The sequence below is a fragment of the Alexandromys fortis genome, unplaced genomic scaffold (assembly GCF_014885135.2).
Source record: "Alexandromys fortis isolate MF-2015 unplaced genomic scaffold, M_Fortis_MF-2015_v1.1 scaffold_69, whole genome shotgun sequence".
NCBI lineage: Eukaryota > Metazoa > Chordata > Mammalia > Rodentia > Cricetidae > Alexandromys > Alexandromys fortis.
The window spans coordinates 1,901,982-1,914,902 of NW_026067951.1; the positions used below are offsets into that span (position 1 = coordinate 1,901,982).

A 12,921-nucleotide genomic window follows, 5' to 3' on the forward strand; every position below is an offset into this window, starting at 1 on the left:
ATAGGCCAGCCTGATCTATATAACGAGTTTCATGCCAGCTTGGGCTACACAGTGAGACCCTTTCTCAAAACAAACGCCAACCATATTTGCTACAGTGATTTTCAGGTACCCATTTGTTTTCATAAAATTTATTAGGGTGTGATTAAATACCCCAAATCTTGTGTATATATTTAGACTTTTACCATGGAATAAAGCTAAGCTTAACATTGGAGAGGTGGAAAGGCCAAACAGCATTTCCTCTGCAAAATTTCTCTTGCCCTCTTCACTTTTGAGTTAGGCTGTTATGTAGCACAGGCTGGCCCAGAACTTGATATAGGGCCAAAGATGACTTTAAACTTCCTGATCAATTTATTTTTATTTGTTCTGTTTTGCTTTTTTGTTTTTGTTTGAGAGTGGGTCTCACGTACCCCAGGCTGGCCTCGGTGTCATTACGTATCGCTACATAGCACAGATTGGCCTTAAACTCCTGATGTACTTCCCTCCACCATTGACCTGCTGGAATCACGGGCATAGGTCACCTTCTCAGGTCTGTGGTGAATGTTTTCTTTGTTTTTTAAAGAACTTCAAAATAGCATGCACAATGGTTGTACCGCATTCCTTCCTAGGACACACTCGTACACAATGATGCTAATGAGAGCCGGATGGCTATAGTTCTAAAGTCATATCCAAAGTCACTATGCCGTGACTGTTAGGCGCCCTGTTATCACTGGAAGTTAGCATTTCTGACGTGACTTTTTTGGATGAAAGAATCCATTCTAAATGTTGGCATAACAGCATAGATTTCAATCTGATTTAAAGTTGTAATGACTTTTATTCAACTCAAAAAGGGAGTGATTGAAATAAAGATGGGGTTTTCGTTCTTTTAAAATAACTTCAGCCTAGGATGTCTCTATGGTCAAGGCTAATGGGGTTGCTGGAGTTGCCTAAGACTCAAAAGTCAGAAGAGGAACTCTCATAGAGTCATATCATGTCTGAGGCCACCCCACTGAGCTCATATTTGCAAAATAGCAAGCCTAGAGGCTGAAGTTTCCCCCCTACTTTAAATCCGTTTTAATCCCTTTATTGGTATCTGACTTATGTAAAACTTGTCTGCTGAGTCATTGATAGCACTCAGAAGGAAGAGCCCTTTGCGAATGGGCGTCCAAACAGCAGTCTGACTTAGCGTCCCAACTGGAGAGCTCTGAAGTGAAGGAAGGAAGAAGGAGAAAGAGAGGGCATTTTCTCATGGGATTCCAGGACACCTTTGGATTTGTTGGTGGAATAATTCACGGGAGTAAGATGTGTGTCTTTCTGTCTTCCCTGAACAAGGACTTTGATGAAGAGTGATGAGGCTAGGGTCTACTTGAGTGCATCCTTCCACGTGTTTAACGTGGCTGTAGCTGTCACGGGGGTAAAGAGCGGTCCTTAGAGAGTCTGGAGAGCAGTGGTTCTCCACCTTCCTGACCTGCAGCTCTTTAATCCCCTCCTCGTGCCGTGCTGACCCCAAACCATAAAATTGCTTTTGTTGTCATTTCATAACCGTAATTTTGTTATTGTTATGAAATATAACATAAATATCTTATATGTATGGTATCTGATATGTGACATGTGTGTAAGGGTCATTCTATCCCCCAAAGGAGTCATAGCCCACAGGTTTAGAACCGCTGCTGTAGAGTCGTGTAAGATACCGAGCTGGAAGGGGCCTACAGATCATTGAACCTCAACAGCGGTACTGGATCCAGCTAGTAAAATCCAACTGCCATTTTTTTTTTTTGGTACAGAATTTTGGGATAGTATGTATAAAATCTAGGCATTATCAAAATTAAAATTTGGCAATTAAATTAAACTGATTATTATCTTAAAAATAAAGGTAATAATCAAAGTCTATAAATCCTAACTCTTACTATACCTTACCATTATCCATACTTTGTGTGTGGGTGTGGATGTGTTTGTGTTTGTGTTATACAAGTGTGTTCAAGTACAATCTATACATATTCCCCATGTGGAGACTCCTTAACATCTTGTTTCTTGAGACAGTCTCTCTGGCCTAGGGTTTGCCAGTTAGGCAAGGCCTCAAGGGAAATGATGAATTGAAGACAGGATCCTGAGCTTTGCCTATTGTTCATGGTGACAGATGTTAAGGAGTGGATGAAGGCTGAATCACACCACCATCCAGCAGTATGTTACAGATGTGCTGCTGATTCATTTCACATCTACCCCGTGGGTTAGAAACACCTGAAGGCCCAGATGCCATTGTCTAACAAGTTCCATCAAACCAGTTGGTACACAAAAAGGGCTCCATAAATGTTTTCTGGAATGACTGACAGTCCAGCCACGTCTTGGCATTACATGGCCAACTCCCAGTGAGGGAAGCCTCAGCCACGGGATGGTGCCGGGTGGAATTCAGCCCACAGACCTTTAGAACGTCATCTGTCTCCTAGATTCCCCATGACCACTGTTTGTCTTCTCCCACAGATGACGGAGGGCCGTCGATGTCAAGTACATCTCCTTGATGACAGGAAGCTGGAGCTCCTAGTACAGGTACATCCCTCTGGGGCCACTTTCCTGGTTTCTTCTGTGATTATTGAATGCACTGCAGAGGTAGATTTGGTGATGGACGAAAGGGGTTGTCTGCTGTTTTATGCCTCTGTCTAGCCAGACCCGTGTAACAATGGCTGGGACACGCCAAGGCATTTTGTGTGTATGCTGTTTTTGCTCGTTCTATTTCTATGTACATCATCCCTCTGGTGTTCAAGGCCAGATGTATATATAGCCTATTGTTAAGAACTTCTAGAAAAGGCACTTCCGCAGCTACCATTAACTATTCTGTCTGCTTGGAAGGAGCTAACAGCATTGTAACCTAAATAACTCCATGTCACTAAACCCATGCAGTCTCCCTCTTAGAGGAAAGAGTTCCTTCTTTTCAAATTAAGCTTTCATTGTGCCTAAAGAAAGGAAAAACACCTCTGTTCTCTGGCTGTCCCCTGAGGGCTAACAGCCTCCCTTTCACCCCATGGCTTGGGTTACTGTCTCCATCCATGGCAAACATTTTGAGAAACTGAGATGAGAAATCACTGTATTCCCGCACCCCTAAACTGAGAGCACACACACATATATATAAATCAGGAAGTCACAAAAGCTTTCAGAATCCCAGGTCCTAGCTATGCTTACCTGGCTCTTGAGAAGGTCATTGCTTTACCCAGAACCTCAAGAATGATGGGATAATTCCATGGCTTAAATACTGTTGAAATCTGGTTCAAGTTCAACTTTTATGACTCTTGATTTTATATTCTCTGTTATCGTTCTCAGGCTAGTCTACTTTTCTATCTCACACACACACACACACACACACACACACACACACACTTACATTTTCACGTGTGTATTGGGATTACAAACAAAAACACCAAGTCCAGAGGTTGCCAGACATCTTGCCATGAAGTTCATCATAGGGATGGAATGCTGCCTGTGTGTTCACTGTCAGGGCACACAGGACACAAATGATTCATACGCAGACTTGTCTCTGTAGCCTTGGACTTGCTGCTTGCCCTTGAAAAATGACCCAATTACGAACTTTAAGAGTTCGTGCTTTCAACAGGATTCCAATAACAAAGCCGTTATAAATGTGTTACAGGAAATTGGGAACTCATAATCGCATCACACACACAGCGGTTATTGTTCTTGTGCTGACGGGATTTCTCTCCGGCATTGTCTTATTTATATATGTTGCAGAGTTGCAGTTTTAATATACACACAATGCCATGTGCTTTATTTTCCCACGATCTGTGTCCTTCCTCGCGTTTCCGATGTCATGGTAAATTGTTATCTCTGCTAAGAGCTGAATAAATTCCAGAAATGGATACATCACTGTTATCTAATCACTCCCCCATTTAGGTGCATTTAAGGTTGCTGGTTTTCTGCCTTACAATTTTCCCACTATTACAAATAAGTGCTGTGATTACCTTATCGTCGTGTGTAGCTTGCCCGCGTTTTAGACCGCGCCCTCATTAGGCTGGACTCCACGGCCTACAGCCCGTGAGCTGATTTGGCTGAGCGAGACATTACAGGGGAAATGTACCTTGAACTGTAATTTTTCAAGTCGAGGAGCCTTCCACTTGCTGACATTTGGCCCTTGAGGTTGCTAGGAATCTGTGGAGGAGTTTATAGCGAAATGGTCTGTGGGGTGTGTCTCGCATGCCTTTCTGAAATCCAAGCTTGGGGGCTTAGAAGCCACCCTTCTGGAACAGGAAATGAGATCACGAATAGCAGCTCGGTTACTGCTGATTAGCAAGCCGCTCTTGGGAGAGTATGAATGGAGACAGCTGAGATGACTTGTCCAAGAAAAATTTAATTACTGATACATAATTTGAGAACAATTAGTTTGAACCCTCTAAAGTCAAAAGAGTATTGCATTCGGCAATCAGGAAGCTCATGCTCCCCCACCCTGTGTGGGAAACGCTTTCCCATTTGAGTCTGTCTTCCTAGAACTCCCGCCTTCCTGTATCTTGTCCCGTGAACATGGCTAATTTCTGTTCAGTCTACAAACAGTTCACAGCATGGACAGCCTTCCCCATCCTCCCCCCACACCCAGTGGCTTTCACAGACCCTCCCTCTATTCCTCTGGAGACTGCACTTAGCTGCTCCTGATTGGAGATCCTCCCTTACAACCCACGTCACACCTCATTAGCATGGCTCGTGTGGTGACCACTGTGTCCATGGTGCCCAGCTGATGTCCAGCATGTGGTGTCACCAGAGGCATCTTCCTCTTGCTTCCTTGAAGGACATCTTGTCATAGTACCAACTGCTTAGGATACGCTTCAGTACACACAGTATACACATGTGTACATGTGTGCACACACACATATAGAAAGATTCCAAATGCCATGACAGAGTGGGCCTCAGTGTAACTGGGAGAAACTAGACTAAAGCTATTGGACAAAAGCCAAATTTAACATTAGCATTTTTCTTCCTCCTCGCAAAATTCTTTTATTCAGCATTACAGTCCTGTTCTCCACCCCATGCGGAACAAGCTCTGGGCTTTAAATGGCACAGGCATCTCAACTCCATACCTTTGTGTGTTCATTTTATCAATATTTTAGTTAGTTCACAAATACTGGGTGTCCTTATGGAAACTTTATATATATATATATACTGACATATTGACTAAAAAAAAAATCAAAACCCTTCATTGGAGTAAGAGGCCACCCTCATCTGTGTTTCTGAGTCAGTGTCTTCCTGAGGCCTTGGTAGCCAAAGCTGGGACATCAGGAATGTCTGTGTTCGGCTCAACTTCTCAAGTCTTGTCTTGTTTTAAAATTAGCTTTTTCTGATTGGAATGCATATTTGCAGGAGCATATAGAAAGAGACAGAAAGGGTAAAGGGTGGGGCAGGGGAGCTGGGGAAAGCGGTGCATGCCTATAATCTCCGCATTCAAACGGAAGACACGGGAACATGGCTCCTGTAATCTCTGCGTTCAGAAGGCTTGAGACCAGCCTAGTTTACAGTGGCCAGACGGACTCCTTAGCCAGATCGTAACTCGAAACAAAGCAATGTGTTTAGTGCTGTTGAGAAGAACTTAAGGAGGACTTAGAGGGATTTCCGTACACTGCAGGCCTATTAGCAAAGCCCTGGAAGCTGTTCCCAGGGAAGGTTCTGGACTTTTCCTCCTGGGTGTCAAAAATAGACTGCCTTCATTTTCAGTAGGACCAAATGGTGGAGGTGCGGCTCCTCCTAGCATGGGTCTCTGTAGGCCTTGGATACTGGACCAGTTCCCGCTTGACAGGAAGACAAGCTAGCTCAAGAAAACAGACGCTCGCCTTCTTGGCCCAGACCGCCCCGCGCGTCCCTGCTGTTCTCATCACTTTTCATGAGTAGAGATTTTTCTCTGCCAATTCTCTCACCTCACATAATAAAGCTTTGCACACTTGAGGCCTATCTGCCTGCGTAGACGGCCACCGCGGCCTTTGATTCCCGCTGTGTCTGGAAAGCTGCAACGGGACGTGAGGCAGCATTCTGAGTTTCATTTGCCTGAAGACGGCCGTGCCTGTCTCCTCTAACCCAGTCTCTTGGTGGCTAGTGGCAGAAAAATCCAAACTGTCCATTTCTTGTAATAAGGGAACAAAGAACACCCACAATTCTGAGAAGTGGGGGAGACTCTAAGGAGTCGGTATTTCGGAGCAGATATTAGGAAGACTAGCCGGCGCCGCCATTTCTTGTGCCTCTAATCCTGGAAAGGTCCCTAGGGCAAAAACTTCTAGTGTCCCTGTGCTTGTAAGGCAAGCACATTAGTTGCTGACTGACCCCTCTAACCCCTCAGCCCTTTCGTTTCCCTTGAACTCAGTTTCTAATGAAGGCATGCCCAACCTTTTGACATCACAACATATAGTGTCATCCATAATGTTCACATCTGAGAACCTCAGAGCAGGGTCCCAGAAAAGACAAATCACAAACTCGTCAAGTCTCACAGCCATCCAGAGATGCATCTGACGGCAGTGGACCGAGGGCTTTCGTCCTGTGAGCTGTCTGGTGTAGACACAGGACAGTAGGTGAGGGGATGGTTCCCATCCATGCTTCTCTCCGACAGAGACACTGGTCTGTATTAGTCTTACAGGTTAAAGAAGTTAGTGTGGGCTTCGAAGAAAGTAGTATTTGGAGACAAATTTGACACACTTCCTACTACGAACTAGAAAAACGGGCACCTACTTATTTTTTTAAAAAATGTCTAGACTCCTGGGGCTGGAGAAGTGGCTCAGCAATTAAGAACAGTGCCTGTTCTTCCAGGGGGCCTGGGTTTGATTCCCATCACCTGCATGGCAGCTCACATCTATCTGTAACCTCAGTTTCAGAGGACCAGATACCCTCATGAGGACATACATGCAGGCCAAATGCCAATGTTCATAAAAAATAATTAATTAATAAAAATGTCTAGACTCTAATAGTGCCACATAGAGTAAATGATTAGACTTTGTGGGTGCGTGCCTACATGCTTACTGTCACAATCTCTCCTTCGTACAACACACTTACCCTCACAGTCCCTGCTACATACACACGCTTACCCTCACAGTCCCTGCTACATACACACGCTTACCCTCACAGTCCCTGCTACATAACACGCTTACCCTCACGGTCCCTGCTACATACACACGCTTACCCTCACAGTCCCTGCTACATACACACGCTTACCCTCACAGTCCCTGTACATACACACGCTTACCCTCACGGTCCCTGTACATACACACGCTTACCCTCACGGTCCCTGTACATACACACGCTTACCCTCACAGTCCTTTCCCTGCCACTTCATGGTTAACATTCTCAAAAATACGGTGAAAGTATTGGTTTCTTCCAAGCAAACCAGGAATTCCCCGAAAGCACATGTTGCCAAGAAAAAAAAAAGTTGATTCCATGTCTTCTCAGCTGAGAGGATGGGCAGATGGTGTCTTCCGATTGGCTGGCTGGTCCGTCTGCTGAAGCCTGGTCCATATCTGCCATCTGCTTCCGTCTGTGCTCCATTCACCAGGAGTTCCTGCCTCAGCCAAGGGCTAAAGATGCATGCAGAGGCCAGGAGCAGACAAAAGGCCTGAGCATCATACACCTTCTGTCCTGCACCTCCCAGGCCACCTCATCAAGAAGAGCCAGAGGGGTGTGGGACAGCACCACGGTGAGCTGACCTCTGCCTTCCGTGGGATTGCCAGCTTCATTTATTAGGGTCTGTTCTGTGAAACAGGCACACTACCAAATGAGCAAAACAGATGTCTCTCCCGCCCCTGGGGGTGGCCAATAATATTTAACATCTTAAAGGCACATGGGAAAGCAAACAAATGTGACGATAGTGTATAGACAGATGACGTGATGGTAATTCCATATGCCATCAAAAGTTCATTTACCAGCGTGGAGGAATAAGGAACAGTTCATGAAGTATGCACGCATGGATGAATAGTGTCCCCTTTGGGGAGAAGCAGGGAGATGTCAAACCTTCTTCTCTCCAGCAAGGACTTTAAAAATAATTTAGGGGATGGTGGTAGTTAGCGAGCACCTCTTTCTAGGGTGGATGGAAACAAAGGCGAAGGCCAGTCCTCCCTGGGGGCTGTGAGAGGGAGCGGAGTAGCAGGGCAAATCAGATTGATGCTACCATCTGGGAACCTCCCCACACATGCGTGGCTCCAGAGCCAGACAGCTCAGCCAAGCACAAGAAAGGGCGAGGGTGGAGAGCAGGCCATTTCAGCATCTCCAGCCCCAGGGCTGACAAGTCCAGGATGTTGGTTGCCTAGCAACACCTCTACCCAGCTCCCATTCCTCCAAGCCCTCCTGCTTCCCCTCCTACTGCTCCTCTGTGCCCCATTTCTCCCTTGAAGTCAATCTTCGTGTGGTTTAGAAATGTACTCATTGAAAATTGCCAATATTCGGCTCAAAGCAGAAGCTGAAGGGGAGACATAGTGAAGTTCCCTTCCTTGGGAGCGCTCTCAAGTTGCTTTCTATCATTTGATTTTGGCTTTGGTTTTCCTGCGGGGTCCTTTGCAGAACCGTTTTCACATGTCCTCTTGGGTAGTGCTATAAGAGGAGACAAAAGGACCCTCACGAGAGGCCTGTGAACTATGTGCTCCTTGCTAAGGAGAAAGGAGAAAAGAGTAGACGCGCGAGACAAGCTAAGCCCACAGCTCCACAGCACAGCTCAGTAGAATGTGACAGAGGAAACAAATGAAACATGCACAGACACACACACACACACACACACACACACACACCTGTGCACACCTTCAAGGAAGGTTTGGAGATGGAGAGGAGAAGCTGGTCTGCATGGAGAGAATGAGTGACAGGAAGGAACCCAGAGGTTAGCACAGCCAGGGTTGGTGGGGGTTTGTATCTTAACTCTCAGACTGGTTTTGGTGCATTGCCCCATTGAGATACTAGCTTACGAGGTCGGTGTCTGTTCTGCATATAGTGTTATGGCGATCCAGCTTCCCTTCCCTTTGGGGTAAGAGTCCATGTCTAGACATGAGAAATGATTGTTTAGACCATGTCTTGCCATCTTAGTTGCTGCTCTATTGCTCTGAAGAAACACTATGACCAAGGCAACTGTTGTAAAGCATTTAATTGGGGGGTTGTTTATCACCTTAGAGAGTTAGTACACGATCATCATGACAGGAAGCAGACAGGCGTGGCACTGGAATAGTAGCTGAGAGCCTTACTTCCTAATCACAGGCAGCAGACAGAGGAGGGGGGTGCACCTGGTATGGGTTTTTGGAACTTCAAAGCCCATCCCCAGTGACACACCTCCTCCAACAAGGTCATGCCCACTACAACAGGCTTCACCTACTAATCCTTCACAAACAGCTTCACCAGCTGGGGACTAAGCATTCAAATATATGAGCCTACGGGGCCATTCTCATTCAGACTTACAAGTCTAGGCACTGCTTCTTGTTCCACAAATGGGCTGGTTTGTCCCTGCATCCTCCAGGGTGGTGGGGACAGCTCTCCTTTTTCCTGCATTTCTCCCCATGAATCCTGTCCTCTCTGGTAAGGAAGGACCTGGGAGCATGTGGAGGCAGATGTGCTCACTTCCCTGGGGCTCATCACATACACCCAGCACAAGGTGAGATGGAAGTCTGATGGGGGCGGGGGCAGCATCCTCAACTGTGAGAGGTGACAGAGGACAGAACAGGAAGTGGATCTCAGCACTCCCTCTTGCGCAGTAACTCCTCAACCCTTAACCCACTGCTTTCCCACTTCCCACTCAGCACAGAGCTGAGGACTAAACCATCCCAGCTGTATGGATGGACTTTACATCCCACCTAGCCCCCATCACACACCTCTAGACACTTGCAGACCTCCGTGATAGCTCATATGTGTGGTGTGTCCAACGGCACACTCAGTCCCAGTACCTAGACCCTCCTTGTCAGATCTAGGTGGCGTCTTCTACATTTGCTCTGAGTATGAGCTTCTGTGTCTGTACTCAACCACGTGCCTACACCCATGTTACATTGATTAAATACCTCCCTCGTCCCTACACCTTACAGTATATCCCCCTCATAAGGGCTTGGTCTTCCCGCTCCTCAGCAGAGGATGCCCCACTGTAGACACAGTGCTTCTCGCAGGCTTACTGTGACAAGTATGCATGGAGTTCTGAGGTAGTACTTGCGTCCCTCCCTGTGTCACCACCAGTGTGTCTTACACAACATTTTCCAGAAGCTCTGTGGCCCGACTCTACTCCAAAGCTACTCAATAGCTAATCTTATTCGAATTTCTCTTTTGCTTCTCAAGTCCCTCCAAAATCTAGCCCGTTCCATGTTGACAAGAGGTGGACATCAAGCAGGTGAAGCGAGGGCTGTGCTGTGGCATCACAGTTCCTGCTGGAGATTTCTAACTGCAGTGAATTGAGTCTGTAATTATGAGCAAAGATAACCACAGGCCTTGTCCAGAGTCTTAGGCCAGTGCTTCTAAAATTTCTTTCGGCTACAAAGTCCTTTGCCGAATATTCCATAAATAGAAAATTCCATTAATTTGTCTCTTGTCACTAGTAGACTCCTAACAGAACTAACCCATGAATTAGAAATTATTATTCTACATAGATACAAGGTAATAGAAAATTCAAGTGTCCTTTATGCAAATATATGCATTCATACTTAGTTAATGCAAATTGATTTTTAATTGCATAAGAAAATTTTCAAATGTTTTGGGAAATGGTATGTCATTGACTTATCATTATATTAGCTAAATTAGTTAGCTAACATTTATTTCTGTAGCTGGTTCTAGTCTAAGAGCTCAGTATGTTGCTGGAGCATCCAATCAGCCCCTTCACTCTACAGTATAGGTGATTGTTAGTGTTCTCATGTATCAGGTAAGACAGTCAGGACACAGAGAGCTCGTATAACTTATCCAGAGTTTCACAACTGGCCATGGTGGAAAGCCAACTCAAAGCCATGCCTTCTGACTACAGAGTTAGAAAAAGGCTCCAGAACGCTGAGACCATGCGTGTTTAAGCCTGAGTCTGGCACTTAGTAACTCGATGACATTGACCAGTTGGGTAGCCTCTTTGGGCTTCAGTATCTTCCTCTGTAAACTGGAACATTAGCTCCTAGCTCCTTTAGTTCTATTAGTAACTCAGTGCTAATTTGTGTTTCGTACACTTCTGGCTATGTGTGAATGAATCTGAGCATTTTCCATGCCCTGGAGAGCCCCTGGCACCTGGCAAACATCTCTCAGCTGGAACCCAAAGCTTATATTGGGCCACCTGGTAGCTATGACAACCTTGGCGATCATTTGCCGTTGCTGCCTCGGCTGTAAAATGGGAATATTAGCCTTGGCTTGGGGGAAGGGTATGTAGAAGACAATGGACTGTTACATCGTTGGTAGGAGTGTTATTTCTGATTAATTTGTCTTCCATGTGACCGTGCTCAAAACTTCAAGGCATATTTGTAGCGTTCAGCTAAGGTCACTGAACAAGTAACGGACTAACGGTCCATCAAAATACACTTTAATTGCCCGACTTCATTACCTGATCTGTTTATAGGTACTGGTCACTACTGCTCGTCTTCCCAATGTCACATATAACTCACACAACAAGGTCCTAAGATGGTGAGGGAAATGCATGTGCGTGTGTTTGTGCAGGATCTAGATAACCATCTAGAGGACTGGATAAGGTTTTGTGTTCCAGTGATGTCAAACCTAATCACTCCTCCTTCTCGAGGATAAAACAGGGGGAAATAAGCTTGACAGTTGCCATGACAATGCTTTATAAATGACCCATCCTGAGTACTTCGTGTTAACTGATGGTGAAGAACAAGCCTATGTGCCTGGATCATACTGGCTAGGCTCTGTGGGAAAGTTAAAAACGGAAGGCACATTCTCTTCCTTATAAGCAAGGCCGTGATTGGATTTCTCAGCCTGTGACTGAGACTCGGGTTACCACAAGTTCAAGGCCCTGTATTAAGTGCTGTTTCCCAGGAGGCCTGTGTACCTTTCATAGAGGTTGCAGTCGCCTGACCCTCGTTTTACAGTGCACAGTGGGGCTGGTGTGGGACTGGTGTCTTGGGGCATTCAAACACATTCTGCTCCGCTGCAAGGCTCAGAGTCCTGTGTGACAGAGAAGGCTGCTGGAATGATAGCAACCTCCCAGGATTCCCTGGAGAACCCTATTCCCCTAAAGAATGCTTCGGGGCCAGTGCACACTGATCAGGGATTTTTTTTTTTCCTTTTAGGGAAAGTAGTTTTAAAATTCCATGTGGAGTCCTTTGAGCGTGGTAATAGACCAGTATCGTGATCGTTCAGTTTTAAATTGTTGATGGATTGTAAGATATATTGCTGTAATAAACAGGGCCATATGTTGGGTTTATCAAAAATCTGTATAAGCATTCCTCCACACTGACCTTCCTTCTGCTTAACAGTGTCAGTGGTTTAGAGAATAGCAAAAAGACTAATATCTCCATATTTCATGCTGGGGCCATTGAGAACGGCAGTGACCCTCCAAAACACCTGGGAGCCTCATCCCATTGCACCACATGTTACCACACGTGACTTACAGAGTCACACAGCATGGAGAAATTGTTGCTTTTCATTCCTCTCTGGATATGAATCAATTGGCACATAAATTAATGCATATCTTGATACCGAAATGCCTTTGGTATTATTGGATCTATCAAATGCACACACTCATCTAAACACTTATGCAGACCAATAACACACATACACACATGTATTCACATCCATGTGCTTATACCCACATGAACACATTGATGCTATCACAGTACTCACATGTATGCACAAGTACACATGCGCATAGCACACAAATATATATATACCTATATATAAATACATATACATATATACATACATGAAGTAAAGCAGTGATGTCCTACATACCCTTAGTTCACCAACACTTATCTCTCCAAACTATACTCTGTTCTTAAAACTTTTATTTGTATTTTAGCTGTATGTGTGTCTGTA

General features: G+C 45.3%; 1 protein-coding gene across 4 annotated transcripts in view; it reads left to right on the forward strand.

The window, feature by feature from the left end:
* Frmd4a (FERM domain containing 4A) overlaps nucleotides 1-12,921 on the forward strand; it is a 312,601-nt gene that overhangs the window by 125,851 nt on the left and 173,829 nt on the right. For all 4 annotated transcript variants that reach the window (XM_050150459.1, XM_050150454.1, XM_050150456.1 and 1 more), the window contains exon 2: nucleotides 2,455-2,520. In XM_050150459.1, the coding sequence (XP_050006416.1) occupies nucleotides 2,455-2,520 (66 nt within the window). The remainder of the gene's footprint in view (nucleotides 1-2,454; nucleotides 2,521-12,921) is intronic.